This window comes from Furipterus horrens, unplaced genomic scaffold (genome assembly GCF_987537825.1).
Source record: "Furipterus horrens unplaced genomic scaffold, mFurHor1.1.pri manual_scaffold_12, whole genome shotgun sequence".
NCBI classification, from domain to species: Eukaryota; Metazoa; Chordata; class Mammalia; order Chiroptera; family Furipteridae; genus Furipterus; species Furipterus horrens.
The window spans coordinates 74,542,747-74,569,868 of record NW_028327182.1 but is presented as its reverse complement, the minus strand read 5'-3'; the positions used below and the strand labels follow the sequence as shown (position 1 = coordinate 74,569,868).

Sequence of the window (27,122 nt, the reverse complement as noted above, 5' to 3'; positions counted from 1 at the left end):
TGTGCGCAGTCTTCAGTATTCACCTCCCACCCCCCCACCTTAGACCCCACCATCTTAAGTTTTGACTTCAGCGCCAAAAATCGGACTCCAATTTTTCCCCTTCTTCGGGAGAGGACGTCAGAGAAACGTACTAGGAAAACAGACAGTCTTGGGTTAGGAATCCAGGTCTACAGAAAACCCACTGGGATGTAGTTCTGAGGTGCCCACTTTCCTCCTACCAAATCCAAGCTCCAGGTCCCCTCCACCCTCCCGGTTCGGTTCGTTGCCAGTCGCTTCCCAGGAACTAGCGCCGTCCTAGCCCCGCTCCGGCACCGCCCCCTAGCGTGACGTCACGCCGTGCGCCGTGCGCCGCGCCCCCTGTCAGAGGCAGCCATTGTTCGGCAGGTCGCGCCGGGTGTTCGAGGGGTGGGCTGGTCCTACTCCCTCTGTTCAATCCCTGCCCCTCCTTAAAGCTGGGAGAGGGGAGCCAGTCCCTGGGTCTGTGCTCCCGGAGGTTCTCAGGTAAAGGCCACCATGAGCAAACGGAAGGCGCCACAGGAAACTCTCAACGGAGGGATCACCGACATGCTCACAGGTTAGCACCGCACCGGGGGCCGCTGGCTTTCTTCTCCCCACTCCCCACCCCCCCACTCCTATTGCTTTTCCCTACCTTCTCTCCCGTCCCGACAGCCCCGTGGGTGGGATTGGCCCCTCGCAGCGAGTAGCCTTCCGTGCGGATCTTTCCGCTCCTGTAGCCAGTGGCTAATTGTCAGCCCTACTGGCATTCTGTCACCGTTTCGGGTGCCTTTGGCCTGGCCCGTGTAGAAGGTGAGGGGGGCGGGGCGGGGCGTCCTTTAAGAGGCTGTTTCAGCCTCTCAAGGGAAACTCAGTTCTCATTTGTTTACTCGTGGTTGCTCACCTGAGCCTCTTGCTGCCTTTTCAGAACTCGCAAACTTTGAGAAGAACGTGAACCAGGCGATCCACAAATACAATGCTTACAGGTGGGACGATGCAGCAGTCTGGGAGCATGCGTTCTGGGATGTGTGGCAGTTCAAAGGGGTGAGGGTCCAGTGGATATTTGGATCACCTGCAGGAGGAGAGAAAAACAAGAAACGAGGGTATTGCCTCTGTGGTGGCACCTTATAGGAATTTTCTAGGGGAACATGGGCAGAGCTCTGTAGGATCTATTCTGATCAGTTCCCAATTCTGACTGAAAATAGGCTGATTTCCTCTCATCAAACATGACTTCCTGAAAATACAGTTTGATTTTAAGCCCTAATGAAAGACAGTGGATGAGGTCTGTGCTTTGAAATTGATGTGGTTCAAGGAATCACATTTTTCCATCTGGTTGGTCTGTGTCTTATCCTGTCACCTTTTTGGATCCCATCCTTGTTCATCTCACCAGGGGCCTTATTTTAGACATTATTCCCACATCCGCCTGCTTCTGATCTTTAGCTTAGAATCGTGTCCAAATCCCTCAGCTCTTAAAAGCAAAAACAAAGCAATCTTCTTAACTTCCCCTTTCGTCCACTTTGCAGTTAACCTTCTAGCATAATCTGAGTTCCTTGCCTGGACTTCCTAATTCTCAGTCATTTCTTATCTCATTGCAGTAAAATTTCCACTCTGTTGTTCTGAAATTGCCCTCACCTACATCTCTTGTTGGACCCTCCGGGACATTCACTACTACCTCATTCTGTTCATGTCTTACCTCTGACTTCTGGGATGACACACCTGTTCTTTCACCTCTTCTCTCTCATCTTTTTTTCTTTTAATATATTTTATTGATTATGCTGTTACAATTGTCCCAATTTCTTCCAATTTTTTTCCCTCTGCTCTTCTCCACCCAGTGACCCCCCCTCCCTGCAGTTGCCCCCCCCTTAGTCCATACCCATTGGTTATGCATATAGCTCTTCTCAACATCTTCCTATCTACTCCATTCCCTCCTACTATGCTTCTTAATTTCTCCATCATCTCCCTCCCTTTTCCCCTTTCCCCCTCCCCGCTGACCTACCCCCATAATTTCCCCCACACCTATAATTCTTTTTCCACTCTCGTTGCCTACTTAGTTTGCCTTTGTTTCGATTCCCTAGCTTCTGTTGTTGGTCGTTGTGATACAGTTTTCATTTTAATGTTCATACTTTTGATCCTCCTTCTTCTAAACAAGTCCCTTTAACACCTCATATAACAGTGGTTTGGATCTAATGAACTCCTTCAGTTTTACTTTGTCCTGGAAGCACTTTCTCTGCCCTTCTATTCTGAATGACAGCTTCGCTGGATAGAGTAATCATGGTTGTAGGTTTTTGATTTTCATTACTTTGAATATTTCTTGCCAGTCCCTTCTTGCCTGCAGGGTCTCCTTTGAGAAGTCAGCTGATAGTCTAATTGGGACCCGTTTGTACATAATTCTTTTCTTCTCTCTTGCTGCTTTTAAGATTCTATCTTTATCTTTAATTTTTGACATTTTGATTATAATGTGTCTTGGTGTGGCTCTCCCTGGGTCCAGTTTTTCTGGAACTCTCTGTGCTTGCTAGACCTGTAAGTCTTATTTCCTTCCCCAAGTTAGGGAAGTTCTGCTTCATTATTTTTTCACATAATTTTTCTATTTCTAGTTCTTCTTCTTCACCTTCTGGCAACCCTATAATTCGGTTGTTCGTTGGCTTATAGCTGTCCCAGAGGTTTCTGATCCTCTCCTCATATTCCTCACTTTTTGTTTCCTCTTTCTGCACTGGTTGACTGCTTGTTCCTTCCCTATGTTCCAGTTTGTTGATTTGATCCCTGGTTTTCCTTCCCTCACCACTTGTCTCGTATGTGTTTTCATTCATTTCAGCAGGACTAGCCTTCATTCCTTCCCCGTCTTGTTCAGTATCTTTTGTTAATTCTGTAAGCTGCCTAATGACTATAGCTCTGAACTGAGCCTCAGAAAGGTTATCTATTTGTTCATCGGTTAATTCACATATTTGCTTTTTGGTCAGCTGTGTGATTGGCATTTCAATCATGATTCCTGCCATCCTAACCATTTTCGTTTATCTTTCCTTCTTGGGTGGGGCTTTCACCTCCTACACTATTGGGGGCAGAGCCCTGTTCACTTGTCACTACCGGGCGACCCTTCTCACCACAATGTGGCGCTTTGTGTGGGGGTGGGGGTCCAAGATGGATTCCTGCTGTTACTCTCCACTGAAAGACCGGGAGCTGCCTCCTCCTTCCCCGCGCCCTCTGGGCCTCACAGTCCGAGGCAATGGGGGTCTACCTTCCCTGGCGTTGGAATCGCGAGCTGACGGGTCTGGACTGCAGTCGTGGGTGCTCCCCAGGCGCTTCTCACCTCCCCTTAAATACGGGTGTCTGTGCTTATTGCAGTCCGCCACCTGTCGCTGCAGCTGCCGCCGCCAGCACAGCTTGACCTCTCCTCCCCAGCTTTGCCCCTCCTACCCGTCCGGACAAGCACCACTTGTTCATAACTTCATACATTGGACTTCCATGTAGCTTTATTTTCTGGAACTTCTGATTATTTCTGTTTTTGTGGTAGTTGTATTCCTTCTTAGTTGTGGAGGGAGATGGAGCGTGTCGGTCTAAGCCTCCATCTTGGCCCTATTTCCTCTCTCATCTTTTTTTTTTTAAAGGTTTCTTTTTTTTTTAAATTTATTTGTTTGTTTACTTATTTTTTTAGAGAGAGGGGAAAGGAGAAAGAGAGGGAAAGAGAGGGAGAGAAACATCACTGTGTGGTTGCCTCTCACTCACGCCCCCAACTGGGGACCTGACGTGCAACCTAGTCATGTGCCCTGACTGGGAATCGAACCAGCGACACTTGACTCGCAGGCCAACGCTCAATCCACTGAGTCACAGCAGCCAGGGCTCCTCTCTCATCTTTTAATGTTGGTAGCTCCCAGAGGTCTGCCCTTCATGCTCTTCTCTCACTTTCATACTTTGCCTGGCAATCTTAATATTCTTGGTGGCTTTGGATACTGGTTACATCAGTGACTCCAAATCTGCATCTCACTGGGCTTTTCTCTAGAGTTTTAGGTCTCTGTTTCCTTTATCTTTACCTTTTCAAAACTAAACTCAGCTCCCTCCTTCCCTTCCCAGCTAGCCAGCGAAATTCAAAAATGATTCCATTCTCTTTTACCTCCTGTAACTTCCTATGTAGAGCAATTGTACTATCATCCATGCATTTGATGATCTAGAAATCAAAGAGATCATCAACCCTATAATTTGAGTCACAGCAGGTTTCAGAGAGAAAATGTTTAGTCTTGAACAAACCCAATAAAGGGTAAGTGAGGGGAAGAACAGTCTAGAGAGAGGACACAGAATGTGCCAAGGCATTGAGACATGAAGGGGTATAGCATTTTCTAGTAAGTCAGTTTTGCTTAAGAGTTGTGGTCTGAGTGGGAAATAAGTCTGGAAAAGTAAGTAACACCCCTGCATGTTCCTCTCTTTCCCGATATACATTTCTCTTGATTGTGGCCAAAATATTCTTTTGAATATTCTTCTATATCAAGTAATTAAATATTTCTTCTTTACCCTGTTAAAGCCTAAATGCATTGTGGCATACAAAAGGCCTTTCATAATCTAATTCTTCCTTTTCAGGCTTTACCCCATAGTGCCAATTACCTGAAACAATTTCCTTCATAAACTGCCTTCAACCTACCTTTCCAGACTCATCATCAGTATTATGCTAATAGATAAGTGGAAATCCTAGTCTAAAGGTTTATATGTACTATGTAGAATGAAAACCAAGACTCCAAAGACTATCCAATATTTATGCTTTAGACTTAGATGTATTATGGCTATTTATCAGCATCAATACTAAACTACAATTAGCACTGAAATTATAGACAGGATGCCATCAGTGTGCTCCCAGGGTGTACCCAATCTGTCACCAGATTTCTGAGCTGGATATGTGTGGAGATGGGCAAGAATCACCGGTCACTGCCTTATGTGGAACTGAAATGGAAGCAATTTTAAAAGGAAAAGAAAAAGAAATGGTATTAAAGACCTAGGGGAATGCAGCTTTAAACCATGAATTTAAAAATATCCATTAACCAACTGGGTACCTAGTAGTGTGACTACTACTAAGGGGCACATTTTTAAAAAGAGTTATGAATAATTTCTAAAAACTAGCTATTAAAAAAGGCCCAATGATATTTCCACTTAATCTCAAAAAGGGAATGCTACAATTCCCTGAATCTCCCTAGTCTTACATATACAGTTAAGTTCATATTATCATCTAATGTGAGGATTTTCAAGGTATACTTCTAAAAGTTAGAGTGATGGGTGGTCTCTCAGCTCATCTGTGTTTTTTATAGGTTTACACAGATATGGAGAATTATCTCAGTGAAAGTTTAAGATGCATATTTGCTTATATGTTAATTCCACTTTAAGAAAAATTAAGACTTCACTGAATTTTCTAATTTTTATTTTTTCTTTTTCTTATAGAAAGGCAGCATCTGTGATAGCAAAGTACCCACACAAAATAAAGAGTGGAGCAGAAGCTAAGAAATTGGTAAGTTTAGTGAGCAAGTTGATTGAAGAGTTTATACATGTACAAATTTGGTGGGCTCCTATGAAACGAAATTTGCCTCTTTGAAGCTGCCTTGACCCACACAGGCAGATTTCACTGTTACTATTTCTTGGAATAACATTTATTCTGTTTCACGCATACATTTTCAAGCTTAAATTGTTTTGATTGGGGGCGGGTTGGGTTTAAAAATTTTTAAACATATGTAATTATCATTTTCTTTCTCTGCTTTCTCCACATGTACATGTACATACTCATTTTCCATTTGAGTGTAGTCCTGAAGAAGAGTATGGTGACAGAGTGGGTCCAGCATGTCTGGTCCCCAGCTACTTTTTTCAGATTCTCAGGTATAGGAACTTATGTGACCTAGTGTTTCCAAGGGGATTTTACCATTAATAAGCACACGATTAAACCCCTTTTGTATGTAATGGCATTTAGCCCTATCCTGCGATTTCCATAAAGCCCTGTATCCTAGTAGTGTCACAATTTCTAGAGGGTCACATCTCTTAGTATTTGTAATAGTATAGTTAAGGATATCCTGGGAAAGTTTACCTATTGATAATCAGATTCTCTCTCATCTGAATCTCACTAAAAGATTCTGAGTTCTTCAAAATTAAAGACTCTGTCTTATTCATTTTTTCTTAAAGATGTCAAACTGATGTGGCTTTTGATTAGTCCAGGTCCTACTAGTTATCACCTTCTTCTGTTGTTCTTTATGCATTTGTGTTTCATAGAAGTCCCGTAGGTATTATTTGATTGTCCTTAATTTTCTCATGACAGCTTTCGGAATATAAACTATAACTGTCCTAATATTTTTATCCTTCAGAATCTTAACATTACCATGAATTTTGTACTTCTTATGACTAAGTGACAATTACCCACATTAGTCAGGTACCACACATCTTCATCTTGAATTTATTTAATACAAATCATGCTCTGGTGTCTAAATTTTAAATCCTTTGTGCCAAAATATTTCTCAACATCAATATATCCTCCCCAAATAGGCTAGTCAAGCAAGTCATAAATACATTAGACTTTAATTCTAAGTTTCTTTATTGGTGAACTGTCCTAGTGTTAACCTCAGGAGCTACTTCTGTTCCCATTCTGTTCCTCTTTAATCACCACTGAATTTCCTTTTTTATGTTAATTGCAAATACCCTGGTCAGTTATTAGAAGCAAACATCTGTCAAGCTCTGATGCACTTTATCCCAAATCTGAGCTTATGACATATCCCTAAAAAGAATACAGAAGTACCCAATCTTTTTTTCTTTTTTCTGCATAAGATTGGACTTAATATGAAAATTCTCATCTTTATTCCATTTCACTGTTATTTTTAAACACTACTTTCTGGTGCATTTGAGTTCTCCGCAATAAATCTAGGAGTCTGAACATTCCAGAATGAGTAGTTTGCCTTGTATTCTTTAATGTTAGGTAAAAAAAAGAGCCTGGGCCTAAAATGCTTTAGGTCAATAGGTATCTTCTGACATACAAAATGAGAAACCTGAGCAGTTTCCCTTTTTCAGTCTGTTCTTATAAAGTATTCATTTCTAGCTGGTATTTGCTATTTTCAAAACTTGAATATACATTCAGTAGTCTTAGGACACTTAAATATTAAATAAATCAAGAATAAAAAAAGGCAAAAGAAGAAAGAATCATATAAAAAACAGACAAACCAAAAAAAAAAGATGTAGCAGTGAACTTAAAGACAGTAGGAAATACCGGGCACATGTGTTGTAATGCATGTTAAACATTTATAAGCATGATTAAAATTCAACTTCATGAGTAATCAGAGTTGCAGATTAAAACAAGGTGCTATATAATGCCTATTAAATTATGAAGTGTAATATGCAATAGGGATAAAGATCATTTATTGCTCATCAAAATGTTGGTTGTTCATAGCCTTTCAGAAGTATAATGTGGCAGAATGTTGGCAAAATGTCTAGCAGTTCCACTTTGAGGAATTTATACTAAGGAAACCAACAGAGAGATACGTTTACAAGGATTCATTAGTTCATCATTTTTGAGTACCTGATGTCAGGTATTTATCCAGGTGCTAGGGATAAAGCAGAGAAAAGACAGGATCTCTGCTCTCTTAGAACTTATATTCTAGAGCATTGCTGTCCAAAATGGTAACCATGAGCCACATTTGGCTAGTGAGCTCATGAAATGTGGCTAGTGTGACGAAGGAATTGAATTTTTAATTTTAATTAATGTAAGCTTAAAATTTTCACTTGTGGCTGCTGGCTGCCATGTTGACTGCAATTCTAGAGTAGTGCTTCTTAAAGTGTGGTGCCTAGACCAACAGCATCAGTATTACCTGGGAACTTGTTAGAAATGCAACCTATTGAATCAGAAATTCTAAGGTAGGACTTGGCATTCTGTGTTTTAGCATATCCTCCAGGTGATGCTGGTGGATGCAAAAGCTTGAGAACCTCTATTGTAGAGGAAGTTTATGACAGCTTTGTTATAATATCAAAAATTGGAAAGCATCTAAATGTTCACCTGTAGGGTATTTGTTTAGTAAATTATGGTACATTTATATAATGATATGTTTATGAGCCATTAAAGATATCGTTGTTGTATTTATTCATATGGAAATTTGTTCACAATGTATTTTTAAGTTGAAAGAACATTTTACAACATAGTATGTATATACATATGTAGTAAATCTACTTACATATATAAACAAAAGAAGTCAATATATAGCAGATATTAAGTTATGAGTTCACTGTTTAAATTTTCAGAGTCATGAAATTAACAAGTCATTTAAATATTTTTCTTTATACAACTATATTGTCTAATTTTTCTACAATAAAGTTAATTTTTTAAAAGCGAGTCATTTAGAATTGTTTTGCTAGGGTTTCTCTTTTGTCGGTCATTTGAGTCATATTTATACTAGGGCTACCCCTGGCTGCTGTGGCTCAATGGATTGAGCATCGGCCTGCGAACCAAGTGTCGCTGGTTCAATTCCCAGTCAGGGCACATGACTAGGTTGCACGCCAGGTTCCCAGTTGGGGGCGCGAGTGAGAAACAACACACAGCGATGTTTTTCTCACTTTCTCCTTTCCCCTCTCCCTAAAAATAAATAAATAAATAATAAAATTGTTTAAACAAAATTTTACTAGGGCTCAATTATCTTTTATACTTTGTTTCAAAACTGGTCATGTGACAATCATGTGTTTTTTCATTTCTCATTTTGTACTTTATTTTTTAGTGATTTGGTAAGCATTACATTTATATGACTTCTATATTCTTAACTTTTTATGTAGCCCGGAGTAGGAACAAAAATTGCTGAAAAAATTGATGAATTTTTAGCAACTGGAAAATTGCGTAAACTGGAAAAGGTAAACTTTTAATTTACTTATTTGCTTATTTGATTTTAATGTCGGTCTTTACGGCAGCTGTCACAGAGCACCATTGCAGAGTCACCTACTGTAGTGAGGCTGAAGGAAAAGAGAGGAGGGGGTTTACAGCTTTAAGCATTCTACTTCTTAGAAATTTGAATATTCTATAAAATGTTCACTTAATTTATGTGGCATGTAAGAGACTGTTACCATATATGATAGAATTATCTCCTTATTTTCAGTACCATTCAGGGGAGAGATTATAAACTCTGACTAAAAGGTGTTATCTTTTAGAATTTCTATGCTTGAATTCTCCCAACCATTTTTAGGATTTTGTTTCATCCTGATGATAGTAATTATATCAGTTCTTGTCTTTTATGAGTAGTCTTTTAAGGATATTGGATAAATAAGAGATGAGACTTCTTCAGCTGCTCTGTTATCACTTATAACCACCTACATTATATATGAACACTTCTGTAGGGGTTATCCAGGCACATGTAAGTGGTTGTTCAGGTCTCTTAGCAAACTGGTATGTTTTCAGTAAGATTATTTGAGTCCTTAAAGCATTCCTAAATCATTGCTCTACTTTTTTTTTTTTCCTTAAAGATTCGGCAGGATGATACGAGTTCATCCATCAATTTCCTGACTCGAGTTACTGGCATTGGGTAAGAACTATTTTTTAAGCAGACACAATAGTAAGGTTGGTTTAATGTTTTTATGTTAGCCAAACTAAAGTGTATGCGGTTTCCCTTCAAGTTTACTTTTCCATAGCTCACATGTCTGAGGCTGGTTCTCTAGATGGTGCCTCTACTGTGGAAGCCCCATCCAAGGCAAATATTATCTCCTTAACGTAACCAGTTTGATTCCCCAACCTGAAATAATCTCTTCTTCCTCTCAACTCTACTAATACTTACTCTGTGTACATTTTTTTACTTCTTCCAGATTAAAGCTCATTTGTCTCTCTGAGCATATTTATCTTAAGCATTTAAACCTTTTTTCCATAGCATCTAGCAAAGTACCTTATGAATTTGAATCAAGCCCTCAAGCATTTTTTAATGAAGGACTCTTTATTTTAAAACTTGAACTAGCAGGAAAGGAGGCCTCTTTGACACTAGACAAAGTAAAGGGGAACATTGAAATATTAAGGCTATAATGCTTTACTTACTCTCATCCTCATGGAATGAGACTTTTTTTAGATATATGACAATTCTTTAAATGGCAACATTTTAATGAAAGCTACTCTAAAATAGATTAAATTCTTGAACCTAGTCTACTGAAAATGAGCTCGATTCTTTGGGGATTCAAGGCCACTATAAAATGTTAGTTAAAAGTTGTTTTAAAGGGCATCTGTTATGTAATCCTCTTTTTTCAGGCAAGAAACTGAATTCAGAAAGTGAGATAACTAGGGCAGCGTCAGAATTAGAATCTGTGTCTCCTGACTCCCTTTTCAGTTCTATTTTTTCTATGTCACACTGCCTTTCTTACATGAATATCAGTTTCTGTACCACACAGTTTCAGTAAAAAGGCCCTTTGTCATTCCAGGCTCAGTTTAAATATCATCTCAGAGGCCTTCCTTCACCAACCTAGCCACTCTGTCATATTATTCTATTTTAATTCATCTACTGGATATTTTCTTATTTGTTCATATTTGTATTTATTATCTCTGCACACTGGAATGTGAATAGGTAAGAGTAGGTCCCTTATTTGTGTTATTCCTTTTATATTTTTAGCACCTAGAAGTGTATCTGGCCCATAATAGCCCCTCAGTAAATATCTTGAATGAATGAACAATTTTCAAGTGCCTTTATGTCTTTTATGAATAAAGTGCATAGAAATTATGATACCTAGCTGTTTAGACATCTTTTTCATTTCAAAGTTTGTAGTTGTATTCCTAGATTGAAGCTTTAAGAATTCTTCTCTTTGGGTGAAATTGAACATTACCAAACTAACCATGCAACATTTTAGCAAGTCTTGTTCAGCTCAATAATAACTCTGTGTTTGACAAGAGAAGACATAATTAGTTATTTGTTCCAAGAATCTTGAGTTTTGCTTAATATCGATATAATACGTTTATTTCTTTGTAGTCCATCTGCTGCAAGGAAGTTTGTAGATGAAGGAATTAAAACATTAGAAGGTGAGTTTCTAATTCCAGATTAAATGTAGTCCTGATGGATTTTTAAATGCTCTAACAAACTAGAACTTGTAAAACTGTTTCTCAGTTAGTAGAATCTAATTAGTAGATGCAAATGATGTTTTCCTTTTAACTCTACAGTAGAGAGTAAATATAAAGAGCAGTTTAGCCCTGACTGGTGTGGTTCAGTTGACCGGTATTATTCCACCAATTGAAAGGTCACTGGTTCGATTCCCATTTAGGGCACATGCCTGGGTGGTGGGCCTGGTCCCCAGTTGGGGTGCTTAAGAGAGGAAACCAGTCGATGTTTCTCTCATACGTCTATGTTTCACTCCCCGTCTTTCTGCCTCCCTTCCCCTCTCTAAAAACAAATCTTTTTAAAAAAAATCTAACATTCATCAATGATTTTTTTTTTTAAGAGTAGCTTATATTCTCTCCTTAAACATGTTTAGGCCTGTAACTCAGAAGAAAATCAAGAAGAGCAAGAAGTGGCTTTTCTTTCTTTTTTTAAATTATATTTTATTGATTATACTATTACAGTATCTTGATTTTCCCCTGTTGCCCACCCCCCCCCCACCCAGTACCGCCCTGCTGCGCTCCCTCAGGCAATTCCCACACCATTGTTCATGTCCATGGGTCATACATATAAGTTCTTTTGACTACATCCCCATGACTATTCTGTAACTAGTTATTTGTACTTCTTAATCTCCTCACCTCTTCACCCCTTCCCCATAACCCCTCTCATCTGGCAACCATCAGAATGCTCTCTGTATCTGTGATTCTGTCTCTGTTCTACTTGTTTGCTTAGTTTGTTTTTTAGATTCAATTGTTGATTGATTTGTATTTTTTGCCATTTTATTGCTCATAGTTTTGATCTTCTTTTCGTAAAAAAGTCCCTTTAACTTTTCATATAATAAAGATTTGGTAATGATGAACTCCTTTAGTTTTTTGTTGTCTGGGAAGCTCTATATGCCCTTCAATTCTAAATGATAGCTTTGCTGGGTAGAGCAGTCGTGGCTGTAGATCCTTGCTTTTCATGACTTTGAATACTTCTTGCCAGTTCCTTCTAGCCTACAAAGTTTTTTTTTGAGAAATCAGCTGACAGTCTTATGGGAACTTCCCTGTAGGTAACTAACTTCTCTTGCTGCTTTTAAGAGTCTCTCTTTATCTTTATCCTTTAACATTTTAATTATGATGTGTCGTGGAGTGGACTTCTTTGCATCCATCTTGTTTGGGACTCTGTACTTCCTGGACTTGCATGTCTATTTCCTTCACCAAATTAGGAATGTTTTCTTTCATTATTTTTTCAAATAGATTTCCAGTTTCTTGCTCTTTTGGCACCCCTGTGATGCGAATATTGGACCCCTTGAATTTGTCCCGGAGGCTGCTTATACTATCCTCATTTTTTTGGCTTCTTTTTTCTTCTTCTTCTGTCGATTGGTTGTTTTTTGCTTCCTTCTGTTCCATATCATTGATTTGATTCTCAGCATCATCCACTCTACTCCTGTTTCCATGTAAATTATTTTTTATTTCAATTAGTAAATCCTGTTTCTGACTTGGGTCTTTTTTGTGCTGCTCAGTCCATTGTTCCCTGAGCATCATTATAACCAGTGTTTTGAACTCTGCATCTGATTGATTGCTTATCTCCATTTTGTTTAGCTCTTTCTCTGGAGCTCAGATCTGTTCTTTCTTTTGGGTGATGTTCCTTTGTCTCATCATTTTGGCAGCCTCCCTGTATTTGTATCTATGTATTAGATAGAGCTGCTTTGACTCCGTGTCTTGGTAGTGTGGCCTAATGTAGTAGCTGTCCTATAGGGTCCAGTGGCATAGCCTCCCCTATCACCCTTCAAGTGGGCTGAGTACACCCTCCTCTTGTAGTTGAGCCTTGGTTGCTGTTGGTAGATCAATGGGAGGGATTTACCCAGGCCAGTCAGCTATAAGGTGTGGCTGTGACCACTTACCACCAACCTTCGCCCTCCGTGGAGGATCAGCTGTGCAGGGTCAGGGTGGTGGTCCCCCAATGTGGTCTGTAGGTTCCACTGGGTGCTCTGGCCCTGAGGCTTCCTGGGTGGTATAGGCCAAGGTCAGACGCCACCTGTGTTTTTCCCAGGGCACTCTGCCTGAGCTATAAAGCAATCTGAGATGGCTGCCACTTGTGCTGGGTGTGGAGATTCCCAGGCAAAGTCAAGCTGTGAATCTAGGCTCGCTGCAGCTAGTGCTGGGCCTGGAGCTCACTGAGACCAGCTGTTGTTTGTTTGATAGGATTTAAGGTGTAAAGCATAGTTCCATTCAACTTGATTTCTGTTGGTTCTGAGTGGTGGTTGCTCTGTATTTTAGTTGTAATTTTGATGTGGTTGTGCAAAGAGGTGAGCTGTGTCTACGTACAACACCATCTTGACTGGACATCCCACCTTTTTCTTTTTCATTGATTTTTAGAGAAAGAAAAGCATTGATTTTTTTTGTTCTACTTGTTTATGCATTCATTGGTTGCTTGTATGTTCCCTGAGTGGAGATCAAACCCATATTTTTGGTATATTGGGACTATGCTCTGACCAACTAAGTTACCTGGGTAGGGTGGCTTTTTGGTTTTAACACAGCTATTTCATTTGCAGATTTTTAGATGATTTAAATTACCTTTGTTTCTTTAATAAAATTTTAGACAATGAAGTCCTACACATTTAGCTTAAAAGTTATGTATATTGAGAAAAATTCTGTAAGAGGCTTCTAACACTTATTGAATTTTTGCTTTCGAAGTAGTGATTAAAATAGAACTTAAGTAATTATGAAACATTTTCCTTAAACCTAATGTAGCAATCCTTTAAATATAATTTATTTATTCTGTTTTCCAAGGGCATATGCTATATATATATATATATATAGATTCATTATAGTACATTACTGTGGCCTTTGGGATTTAATATTTGTGCGTTCAGCTACTTGTAAGTGACACAGTGGTTAGGTGGACAGATTTTAGAGATTGACCTAGTTTGAATCTAGTCTCTACCACTTCATTAGGATGAATGACCATGGTGCTTCAGTTTCCCAGCTATCAAACGGTATTTTAATTTGTCTCATAGGATTTAATGAAATAAGGTATTCAGTATATAAAGCACTTACCAGAATGTACTTAAAAATAGTAATCAACTCTTAAGAGGCATGGTTAATCAGTAATATTACTAAGAATCTGTGAGTCACACGGCTAGATAAATTCTACTACAACTATATCTCAGGGTTTGTGCTTTCCTGCTTGTGGCATATGTGGTTTATCTGAGTGAAATATTGAATAAAGTAGTCAAGAGGTATTCAGTTGCATCCACCTTGGGATTGTGAAGGCTCTACTGTAATGGTTTTTACATTATTTCACAATTTACAGATATGTAATATAACTGTTGATATATCATATATAGTATAAAATAAACTCAATATTTCTGTTTCATTTGTCATATACTTTAGTATTTTCTGTATAAATACATCTGTGAGAAATATTAAGTGCTCCATGTATCACAAAGATGCTTATTTTTTTCCATTTTATATTTCCAGAGAGAGTTTATGTGAATATGACAGTGATTGTAGGAGTTGCTTTTGAAGCATACTTCTTTTGCTGTCTCTTACACAAGGCTTACTCTAGTACTCATGCCCAATAAAGGAACATCCAAGTGGAACTAAGTTACTTGTAGATTTAAGATGTGCTATTATGACAATTTTTTTAATTAAAAAATAAAGATAACACTTCTCCTTTCAATAGGATTTTTAGCACAGTAGTTCTTTATGAAAAGGATCACTGAATTTAGCATTTTTTTAAAACAGATCTCAGAAAAAATGAAGATAAATTGAACCATCATCAGCGAATTGGATTGAAGTAAGGTGGCCAATTTTATTTTGACTCTTGTAGATGTAAAAGTAAAAATTTTTATAGCATTCTTCCATGCATCATAATAGTTTTTAAAACTTAAACAACCATTTTTCTATTTAGAAATGCTAAGATTTGTTGCAGACTCCAGTAGAGAATGTGCCTGTATTCACATGTTTGTTATTGCTTTCTAGTTTGCTTGTTTTGAGTATCTCCCTCATCCTCCTCACTTTAGCAGGGAGCTTCCTCTGCAAATACGTAGAACTGAGTGCATCAGGCAATCAGTGCATGTTATTCCATGGTTACATTATACAAAACACTGCACTGAGTCTGGGGTAAGGATATGAACAGGCTCAGTTTAGTGCTTAAAGTTTAGAGTCTACCTCAGATGATAGGACATAAACTTGAAACACTAAATTTTTTAAAAAAGAAGAAAAATACCGAACACTTAAGTAACAGTAAAGGAATAACTAATAGGCATGTTGTATATCAGCATGAGCTGTTATTTTGTGTACAGATATAATCAGGAACCCCCTTTCTAATTATTTAAAATATGTAGCACATGCATAGCTTTCCTCTAGTCTTATGTAGTCTTGTTGACAATTCAGTCCTAATAACCTGAACTTTTCTGTTGATGCCTTACCATAATACTTTAAACTTACTCTGCCCTTCCAAAACTTTTAGCAAGTAAGAGACCCAGGATGGTATAGTTTTCATTTCCCTTGCATTCACCTAGTAAATAGAAGTCTTCTGAAGAACTTAGTTGTTGTGAGAATTGGTTTTGACCAGGTGCTTTATTCTTAGATGTTATTTCATACTAAGATACTGTTTTTGTAATAGTCTTATTGAAGTATAATTCATCTACCATACAATTCACTCATTTAAAGTATACAATTCAGTGATTTTAGTATATTTACAGAATTGTACAACCATCACTACAGTCAATTTTAGAGTGCTTTTGTTATATCAGAAAGAGCCCATACCCATTAGCAGTGACTCTCCATTTCTCCCCAACCCTCCACCTCTTTCCCTCCCCACCCCTCACCTCAGCTCCTGGCAACCACTAATCTACTTTCTGTCTTTATAGAGTTGCCTATTCTGGACACTTCATATAAATAAAATTATGCAGTGTGTGGTCTTTTGAGACTGGCTTCTTTCAATTATAATAATGCCTGGGTTCTTTCCTGTGCAGGATCCTACTAGAATATTTTAAAATACAATAATTTTACACAATTTAAGGAAAATAAACTAGAACCTCTTAATTTGTCAATAGGGAGCAATCTAATTTGCGAATGTACTAGTATATATTTATTTACTCTTGGTATGTTAATGTGAAGTTTACTTATAAATAAGTTTAGATGGAGTATCTGGAATATCAGAAAAGATGACATTTAAGGATTTTGATCCAAGTTACGGAATAAACCTTCCCCAACCCCCAGTTTTACTGTTGTCTTAATGAATTTTAATCTTGAATTTTGAATGATCTGATTACATAAGGGCACCTGATACGGTAGGAAATGTAATTTTTAAGATTTAAATGTCACAAAAATACTGTATTTATTTTGTCTTTAGATATTTTGAGGACTTTGAGAAAAGAATTCCTCGAGAAGAGATGTTACAAATGCAAGTAAGAGTGTGCTGAATTGTATTCTTTGATTGGAATTGACAGTGTCACTTGGTGAAAAGCCGTTTTTAGAATACTGACCTAATTTTTCTTCTATTAGGATATTGTGCTAAATGAAGTTAAAAAAGTGGATTCTGAATACATTGTTACAGTCTGTGGCAGTTTCAGAAGAGGTAATATACTTCCTAATCTCAGGTTATTCATGCCTTGATGTTAAAATTGTCTAATGTATATGAAAAACATGGATTAAAAAGATATAATTTAGCCCTGGCTGGTGTGGCTCAGTGGATTGAGGACCAACCTGCAAACCAAAGGGTTGCCGGCTCGATTCCCAGTCAGGGCACATGCCTGGGTTGTGGGCCAGGTCCTCAGTTGGGGTGCACGAGAGGCAACCACACATTGATGTTTCTCTCCCTCTCTCCCTCCCCTCCCCTCTCAAATAAATAAATAAATAAATAGATGTGATTTATGTTAACAGGTTGACTAAGATCCAGTTGCATTAACACATTTATTTATAGATGGAAATATATATATGAAAAATTAGAGGAAATTTATACTGAATTTATTATAGAATGATATTTTAGTAGCTAATTTTAATTAAAATTTATAAAATGATTTTGAATATGTTAAAATCCTAATAGTTGTTGTCTGGCTAGATGCTAGTGAATCTGTGGGTAGTTTTTTGTTTATATTACTTTTTGTATTTTCTAAGTTTTCCATAATGGGTCTAAGAATAATGTCCCAGAAGTTCCAGTTCGAAACCAATTCTCACAACAACCAGGTTCTGCAGATTTCCATTTACTGTGTGAATACCAGCAAAGCAAGAACCACATAATTGTGGTCTCTTACTGCCTCAAAAATTTGCAAGGGTAATTAAGTTTAAAAAGATAAAATTTAGTGATTAGAATAGAAAAACTTTATTTAAAACTTTTAGAATAGATATCTGATGGAATCTCTGGCCACCTCTGGAGTTTTGCTTAGAAGTAGGTGATGGGCTATAAGAAATTCTCTGGGTAGCTGCTGTAGGAATTTAGATTTGGGGAGAGAAAAGGACTAAATCTGTAATTGCTGATAAATTAAAAGAACATTGGATTGGGGCCAAATCTATCACTATATGATTTTAAGTAAGTTTGTTTCTCCACAGCCTGTTTTCCGTATTTGCAGAATGAGAGGGTTAAAGTTAACAAGGTGTGCCCTGGCTGGTGTGGCTCAGTGTGTTGAATGCTGGCCTGTGAAGCCAGAGGTCACCGGTTCGATTCCCGGTTTGAGCACATACCTGGGTTTTGGGCCAGGTCCCCGGTTCAGGGTGTGCAAGGAAGGGGCAAGCAATTGATGAATGTTTTTCTCCCTCTCTTTCTTCCTCCCTTACCCACCCTGGGGGGGGGGAGGGGCTTGAAAAGAAAAAAGTTAAGTTTTTCAAATCTGTGCATCAGAAACACCTAGTTTTTAAAAATATACACATTGTTGTACCCCACTACAAACCTACCACATAAGAATCTCCTTGGGTGGGTCCTTGCGATCAATATTTTCAAGACATAGACTTTGATACACAGCAGGTGACATGCACGCTCATTTGATTATGACAATTGTTCTGGATTTATATAATTTTTTTGTTATTTTTGTTTTTATTTATTATTCAGTAGGTTATATGGCTACGTGCTTTAATATAATAAACATTACACTAGGAAGTCTCTCTTTTACTCTATTCGTTTACTGTCTATCTTCGTTCTCTTCCACTGCTGACCCATTAATAACCACTTTCTTGTTTACTCTTTCAGTTTTTCCACTACTGACCCATTAATAACCACTTTCTTGTTTACTCTTTCAGTTTTCTACATATAAATATAACTAAATGTGAATATACATTTTTGGTTTCTTTTCCTTTCACAAAGGTAATATATACACAATACTGTACTTTTTTTACTTAAAAATGCATCCTGGGGATTTTCCACATTGATACATAGAGAGCTCCTTATTCTTTTTTATAGCTGCGCATAACATTTGCTCATGTGGATATTCCATATCTTATCTTTTTTTATCTAGTCCTCTGTTAATGGATCCTGGGGTTGCTTCTTGTTTATTTGCTGAAGTAGTTTGTTTTTGTTTTTTAAATGGGTAAAGTAGTACACTTTTGGTGGTAGGTAAATGGTGTAAGACATTCAGCTTTGAGGAAAAAGAAATGAGAAGAAAAGAATAATTTTTTAATTGTTGAAATGGCTTCTGTGAATGTCCTGGAATCAGTACATATTCAATCTTCTTTATGTTTAAATAGCTGGTTAAAGATTATTGATGGGTAGGATGATGATCCAGAGACACTTCTAGATCTTCAGGGACCAGAAGTGTTGTTTACATAAATTATACTTATAAAAATGGAAGAAAAAAAGCCAAAGAGGCAATAAACAGGATTATATTGTGCTAGCTGTGTGCCAGGCACTAGTCTAGATCCTTTTACATATATTCTTATTTAGTTGCACAACAGCTTATAAAGTTGTTTTTAGTAGTTTGTATATAAGGAAAGTGAGGTCTAAAGGAATATGCAGTCTTCATTTGCAATACTGAAAACAAAGAATAAAGAAATTTAAAGTGAAAAAATTCCATCTAAGTGGAGGCAAAATTCTGTATAAAAAGAACAGTTTAAACAACTGTATGTAACCTGCCTGAAGTTACTTGGTTTTGAAGTAAGGCTCAGAATGAAAGCCTAAGTTATTATCATTTACTATGTTCCTATCCATGACCCTGTATTGTAATTTTTACCAATTATTCATTAAATAAGTTCAATCATAAGACTTGAAATATAGAGTTAGAGCTCAAGGTTTAATTGACATTTTTAGATATATAGTATTCATAGATGTATTTTGATGCTATTTTTAAATGTTATTTTTACTCTTTATTGAGTACCTTAGTGCATTTTTAATACCTTAAATTAACTGATTATGTGTAATATTTAATGGCAGTTACTGTTGTTATACCAGATTCTGCTGTTTTCATCAATATACCTGAATAATTGGACAGAAAATTGAAATCTTTTCACTAATTCTGAATATGAAGCACAGTGAAATAGAAAGTTAGGCTATTGAGAAGTAAGGCCCTTCTGTGTGTGTCCTTACCCTGGTTCTGTTTGTCTAATAGATAAATTTACATGAGGAATTCCATACCTTTTCTTTGTTATCATAGGTGCAGAGTCCAGTGGTGACATGGATGTTCTTCTGACCCATCCGAGTTTTACCTCTGAATCAAATAAACAGGTACCTCAGAATTTATAATTGATGTGATCAATCCTACATAGCAGTGAATATCATTTTATATATGGTTGTTGGATATTTTCAGAATAAGTTTTTGTTTTAATCTTTCTGAAAAGTCAACTGAAGTGTTTTGTATTGATTGAATTATGTGAAAGGCAAAGTAAGTTGTTGAAAGGGATACACAAGGACTTGGGAGGACAGTCCAGCATTTGAAAGAGATGAAATTTAGTAAAATATTTCCAGAATGATTTATTGTCTATCACAGATATTTTAGAAATACCCAGTATAATAATTAGATTTTCATTAAAGGAACATTTTTCTAATTAAAAATATTGGCTTAAAAAACTACCTTTATTAGAAAACTCAAGAAGGCAAAACGTTTTTGATTTTGGAGTATATGCCTTTTAAAGATGAAGCAGCTTATTTTTTGATTTAATGAAACATAAACAAATGATGTTTATTTAGGAGTGCCATGATATTGGTAAGAAATGATGGTATCTAAAATAAGTTTTATTTAATATGATGAATTATATGTTAAAAGAAAAAGCATTTACTCAGAACATAGAAAAAAAGGCATTTCTCCACAGATAATCAGAAAACTCGTGTTAAAAATGTTTTCTTGCCGTAACAGAGTGACTGCTTTTTTTCTTATCCCCTAATTGTGATTCTACAGCCAAAGTTGTTACATCGTGTTGTGGAGCAGTTACAAAAGGTCTGTTTTATTACAGATACTCTGTCTAAAGGTGAAACAAAATTCATGGTAAGTACTCATTTGAGTTAATATTTCAGGGAAAAAAAAACCTTAAAGACTTCAGTAATGGTGGTGTGTGACCTCACTGTAGCTTAGTTTTGCAGTCAGTAGATATCCTTGAGACCTTAGAGAAGAAGAATTAGCAGATTGCTAATCTCAGAATATTTTAGTAAAAAATTTTGTTTTAAATTCCCTACTTGTAAATATCTGTGTCAGCACAATAGATCATTAGTTATAATCTATTTTCAAGACACCCATATCAAGATACCTTGATATAAAAGTTTTTCCCTAAAATAACAAATGTTTTCATACTCTCTGACTCAGAACTTTCCAATAATTCTCCAATAAAATTGTCTGAAGAGTATTAACCTATTATAATACCAAAGAAAAGGAATCAAGGTATGTGATAGAACACACAGGGAAGACATGTGTTCTGTGGAATGATAAGTAGGGGAGTTCACAGAGGGGAACTGTTGCAGAGATTTTTCAAAGTGAAACTCGTAGTGATGAACTGTCAAAATTCTGTCATCTAGGGCATTAAAATGTAAAAACTCAAGACAAATGGCAAATGGATTAAAAACAGGTTAATAAACGGCCCTGTGTAAAAACCATCAGGAAGGCAAATAGAAATCTAGGAATAAGGTAATAAAGGCTTATCTTTATTCTACTGATCACTTAAATATACATCATTTGTATCACCTTTTCTCTGTGTTCCCCTTTTCCCAAGTTGTGTGACTGAAAGGAAAGAGACTGCTTTTGGAGGATAGACATGCTAGAATTAGCAAGTCTCGTGCATCCATTTGACAGCAGTTGTAACCAACAGTAGCAGAAGATGGTTGAGATAGATGGTTGAACTCTGTCAGTCAGAAAGGAGAGTGGCGGCTGCCAGAGCATGAGGAGTGACTGTGTAACAGGTACAGAGCTTTACTGGGGGAGATGAAAAATCTCTGGAGGTGGCAGGTAGTGGCGATAGTTGCGTAACAGTGTGAAATACTTAATGCCACAGAACTGCATGCCTAAAAATGGTTAAAATGGTAAATTTTATGTTTTATATTTAACCATATAAAATGTTATTAAATCCAGCCTGGTGACTTTAATGGGCTATGAAAGTGTATTACCTATGTTGGTCACACTTGATCAATGTTTTCAAAAGAACTTTGGGAAAGGTAAAAATAAAAATTCTGGTCAGTCTTTGGGAATTAAACATATGATCTTTTTTCCTGAATCTGTCAGATTTTGATCTCTCTATGTCCAAAAGTATATGCACACGTGAGATCTTACTGAAAATAGGGTTTATAATGCTCCATGAGCATCCTTTTAAAATTTAGATTTAAATTTTAATTTACTTAAAATGAATGTGCATAAATCTTACATTTAAAGTACATTCAATAAGATAAAATCCTAAAAATAGTACAAACTAGATGAGTTGGATTTTTTTTCTTTTCACAGTAGGAATGTGCTTACATGCCTGGGCAGGTTCTGGGCAACTCTCTGGCCTGACTCTCCCCCCGCTCCTCCCCGATAGTCATCCCTGGGAAAGGCATTGAGACTCCCACCTGGGGAAGTACACCGCCTGCTGTCAGAATCAGCGATGTGGACGGTGTTTATGCAGTGCTATAGCAGAAGCATTTTTTTACAGTCTGAACAGTAGTCTGCTGGTGCTCAAGTAGCAATCTAGAGGAAAAACCAACAGAGGCTGTAGGAGTCCAGCTAGCAAGAATATAAGCTGGTGGGCTAGGTGTAGCCAACTATATGTGAACGTAAAGATTTGCTGAAAGTCGTGGAAATGGGTTATTTTAGTAAACTGCTCAATCAAAAAAGAGAAGACCTTTACCTGGAAGTGCATGGGCAGCCACATCCCAAGGATGCTACAAAGCAGGCCGGGTCAGAACTCATTGTTCATGATATGAAAGAACAAAATGGTGAGGATGAGTGTCAACAGGATGAGAAGGTATATTCAGTCACTCAGCAAAACTGTATTTAACATCTAACTGATAGTTAACAATGAGCTTAATAAATAGATAAATTGTATAATGTGTTAGGTTAGGCTAATAAGTACTATTTTTAAAAAAAGCGGAGAGAGCAGAGCACGGGGCGTAGGGCATGCAGGAGACAGTGTTACACAGGATGATCAGGGACAGAGAATGAGCTGTGGGGAAAGACTTGGGGTAAGGGATTGAGCCAGGTAGATACCTGGAGGGAGAGGAGGCAGCAGAGCACTGACCCGAAGTGTGTGAATGTTAGGAGAGACAGCCAAAGAAGTTAAGATCTCTAGGTTTCTGAAAGGAAGTTGGCTGCAAAAGAATTCAATTTATAAGGTTAAATAAACCCTTCTCATTCTAAGTCCACTTGATTTCGAAACCTCTTGTTGCTATAACCACTGTCTAAATAGTTGTAAAGATATGACCATTTGTATGTTTTTCAAATTATCTTCAAAACATTAATTCCTTTAATAGTAATTAAACCTTAGGAAAGCCAGTATTATTCTAAATCTTCTTGTAAAATCATAGTCTTTAAATAGTTAAGCTATTCTTCCTGTGAATTTAACATTTGGCATGAAAACAAATTTTATCTGCATTTAGGTGCCTATTTACTTTATATATGATGAGTACCATTCAGATTTTAGCATTTTGTGCAAGTTAGTCCTTGGATGATTTTCTGTGAAATATCTACTACAGTCAGGATTCAAGGGGCAGATGGAAGGAACCTTGACTACCCTGAGAAAGTGAGAGGGGCTTTATTTCAGACACTCGAATGAAGCTACCTAAGTGAAATCCCAAACAAAACCATTTGTTTGTTTGTTTCGGTCTCTGTCTTTCATGTTTGATGGTTTCCTTGATTAGCTTGTTTAGAATCACACAAAGGCCAAATCCTCATACCTTGCTTGCTTTTCATGCAGCTCTTTAATTATGAAGTGTAATAGGGAGGTAGTGAGAGTATACAGTGTTTAGAAAAACTAAGTTAAAAGTGCTCCGAATTCGGGTTTTTTGGCTTTCAGCTCGGAGGAGGCTAGAGTGCATCTTTCTTTGGTTGCCTGAATCTGGGTTCATGCAACACCAGCCACTTCCACCATGCCACCAAAGTTTGACCCGTAGGGGATCAAAGTCATACCCCTGAGGTGCACTAGTGGGGAAGTCGGTGCCACGTCTGCCCTGGCCCCCAAGATCAGCCCCCTGGGCCTGTCTCCCAAAAAGGTTGGTAATGACATCGCCAAAGCAACCAGTTATGGGAAGGGTCTGAGGGTTACAGCGAAACTGACCATTCAGAACAGACAGGCCTGTATGAGTTAGTGCCTCCTGCCTCTGCCCTGATCATCAAAGCCCTAGGAGAACCGCCACAAGGCAGAAAGAAGCAAAAAATCATTAAGCATGCTGGAAATACCACTTTCTGTATCCCAGGCAGGCGCTCAATCTACTTGGCCATGCTCACCTGCTGGAAATATCACTTTTGATGAGATCGTCAACATTGCCTAACAGGTGTGGCACTGATCGTTAGCTAGAGAATTCTCGGAACCATTAAAGAACTCCTAGGGACTGCCCGGCCTGTGTTGATGGCTGCAACCATCACGACATTGTAGATGACACTGGCAGCGGGCAGCGGGATGCCTGGCTGGTTCACTACAAAGGAAAATATTTCAATCAAAGATCACTTGACAACCAAAAAAAAAAAATCCCCAAATGCTCCAGATTTGAAAACTGCCTCCACTTAAAACAAATATAACCTCAAACTTAACAATATTTAATTAAAATTAAGCCTTGATTTTAAAAACATCTTTAAGCATTCTTTTGAATATCCATTTTAGGGTGTTTGCCAGCTTCCCAGTAAAAATGATGGAAAGGAATATCCACACAGAAGAATTGATATCAGGTATTTTTGTTGCTGACTTTTTCCTTCTTTTCTCCTTTCCCCCACTCCCTCTGTATACCTTGGAATTCACATAAATGTCTAGAATCCCTTTTTATTCTGAAGAAGTGCCACACATTTTGGCTATCGACAATGTTTAGTCTGAAAATATGTAAATAATAACTGCCTACAGGATCTAGTTTATTTTCTCTCGCTCTCCATCTCATCACGATGCCCTCCACAGCTCAAGAGTAGTTTCCTGCCCAGAGAAAGTTAGTTGTACTAAGCGAGACTGCTTTTCCTTTCTCCACACCTGTTGCAGAGCGTAGCTTACGGAGACCTAAACTGCAAGGTTGGGGAGTTTGAATGGTCTACCTAACGATAGTCTTCTCAGGTTATTTGGCCACATAATTCTTTTAGGTGCTATGTGCCTTACTGATTTTAAGAGTCTTATTTTTACTAAATTTGAAATGTGTAGTAGAAGTATATCCATTATTGCCTATATATATATATATTTTTTTTTTTTTTTTTTTAGGTTGATACCCAAGGATCAGTATTACTGTGGTGTTCTCTATTTCACTGGGAGTGATATTTTCAATAAGAACATGAGAGCTCATGCCTTAGAAAAGGGCTTCACTATCAACGAATACTCAATTCGTCCCTTAGGAGTCACTGGTGAGCATTTGTGTCCCTTAGAGACAACCCCAGTCATCTGGAGAGCAAGTTACTTTCAAAGATAGGATATTTTGATTTAGCAACTTTGATTTATCTAAAAAGCCTTTAAGTAACTATACTAGTTAATTAGTTTCTTTATAGTGTTAGTCCCTCAGGCAGCAAAAGGGGCTTTAATCCATACCTGCTCCCAGGCCCGCAATGGTGAGAATTATTTCTAGCTTTATCACAATGGATTACATTCTTTCTACCTATGATAGTCAGTAAAAAAAGAAAAAATATATATTGATCTAAGTGTTGTTTTTTTTTTTAATGTGCCTTCAACACTTCTGATGAACCCAGGTATCACTGCTTTTGGTGCCCAGCCAGATCTGGTAACTTTGGCCCATGTGGTTCAAGTTTAACCCTTTGAGTGCCATACGTAATAGTTAACATTCGTGTGAGAAATGCCAGGCTATTTTGCTGAGAAATGCAGAGTTTATGAAAAATGTCTATAAAAACATTATTATTCATAATAATTTGCTGAAAATTTCACGACATATAGTAAATACATTCTTGTTTTGTAAACAATATTCTTTGATACAATTTAGCAAAAAATTTATTGCATTAAAATTATTTTATTATAACAATTATTTTAGAAAAAATAAATTATTCAGTATGGCTTTTGAAGTATAATATAAAACCTATGATTATAATTTGAAAAAACACATAGCAACATGGATAGCAAGCAAGAAGTATACCAAATATTGCATTAATTCTTTTTAAAAAAAAAGAAAATTTCATAACATATAAAAAAATGAACATAAATGGCATTCACACTAGAGACATATATCAATAGATATCAACAGTGAAAAACAATTTATAAACAAAATGCTAACGCTATACTGTGAAGCAATGAAAATGTCCATTAGCAAAAGCTTCCTAATCATACACACTGCATAGAGTTTCAATGATTATTGCAAAGATAAATGAAATTAAAAGAACCATTTAAAATGTGAGTAAAAATTATAACAATATTTCAGTATTTGAACAAGAAAAATTTGAAATTTGGATCAACATGAGAAAAAGTTATATCAATATATAACCTGAGGTACAATAAAAGAGAACAAACATAAAATATGAATTATTCCATTGTTATTTACATTTATAGTATCGAAAAAGTCACTGGGAGTGACACTGGCACTTTTGGGAAAATTTGTCAGAGTCTCTCAAAGCGACGTTGGCACGCAAAGGGTTAAGAGGGTAAGAATTGCTTAATCTCTGCTTTGTGGATCTTGTTAACATTTCACAGTATACTGTGTGGTTTATTGTTGTCTACTAGGAAAATGAAGATTTTGTTGTTTTGTCCTAAAATTGTAAAATCTGGCTTTCTTCCTTGGTAGACTAGGAGAGTACTCACATGTCAACATGTATCCAAACCACATCCAGACCCCATTAAACGCAGATTCTAATTTAGTGGGCCTTGGAGTGGGGCCCAAGTTCCTGCATTTCTAGTAAGCTTCCAGGTGACACCAGCACTGCTGGTCTAGGAGCCACATTTTGAGTTGCAAAGGAACTAACTAGAGTATTTTACAAATACTTGGTGGCTGCAGCGGAGATCCAGCAGAGAGGAAAATCATGAATTAGAGTCACTTCAAAGGCCATAGTTGGAATGCTCAGCTTCCTTTGGTAGTACTGGCATCTGTGACAAACCTCAAACACAAACTCATGTGGGAGGATGGGGTGGTCAGGATCTCTTTTTTTTATTATTTTTAGTGTCTTGGTTACCTTTTTTTTTTTTCCTGAAAGTATGTCCCATACAACTGTCAGTCCTGAGACTGGTTTATAAGTTTCTTTTGTCTCTTAATTGCAGGAGTTGCAGGAGAACCCCTGCCAGTGGATAGTGAGAAAGATATCTTTGACTACATCCAGTGGAAATACCGAGAGCCGAAGGATCGAAGTGAATGATGCCTTTCCTTCCTCCCAGGCACAGCCCAACAGGAGTCTTAATTTATTTCTTAACCTTTGCTATTTAAGGGTCTTTGGTGTTTTTAAATGATTGTTTCTTCATGCTTGAGCCTGCACTGTGGTCAATAAAACCTCATGTACTGTGATCAGATGATCTTGTTCTGGTTTTATTAGAAAATATGTTTTTGATCACACTTTACCAAGGGTTTACTAGAGAGAATTAAGAG

The 27,122-nt window shown here is 37.4% G+C and overlaps 1 protein-coding gene across 2 annotated transcripts; it reads left to right on the top strand.

The window, feature by feature from the left end:
* The first annotated feature begins 277 nt into the window (after positions 1-277).
* Positions 278-27,074, top strand: POLB (DNA polymerase beta). 2 transcript variants are annotated; one of them, XM_090258378.1, is made up of 14 exons: positions 290-574; positions 923-980; positions 5,410-5,476; positions 8,761-8,835; positions 9,442-9,500; positions 10,920-10,969; positions 14,774-14,825; positions 16,389-16,443; positions 16,541-16,613; positions 19,615-19,685; positions 20,356-20,442; positions 24,236-24,300; positions 24,812-24,951; positions 26,801-27,074. In XM_090258378.1, exons 1-14 carry the CDS (start codon positions 514-516, stop codon positions 26,893-26,895), a joined length of 1,008 nt encoding a protein of 335 aa, XP_090114504.1. In that variant the 5' UTR covers positions 290-513; the 3' UTR covers positions 26,896-27,074. The 2 variants fall into 2 exon arrangements, with proteins under 2 accessions (XP_090114505.1, XP_090114504.1); XM_090258379.1 differs by lacking the exon at positions 24,812-24,951 and having other exon boundaries at positions 278-574; positions 20,411-20,442.
* The last annotated feature ends 48 nt before the right edge of the window (positions 27,075-27,122 follow it).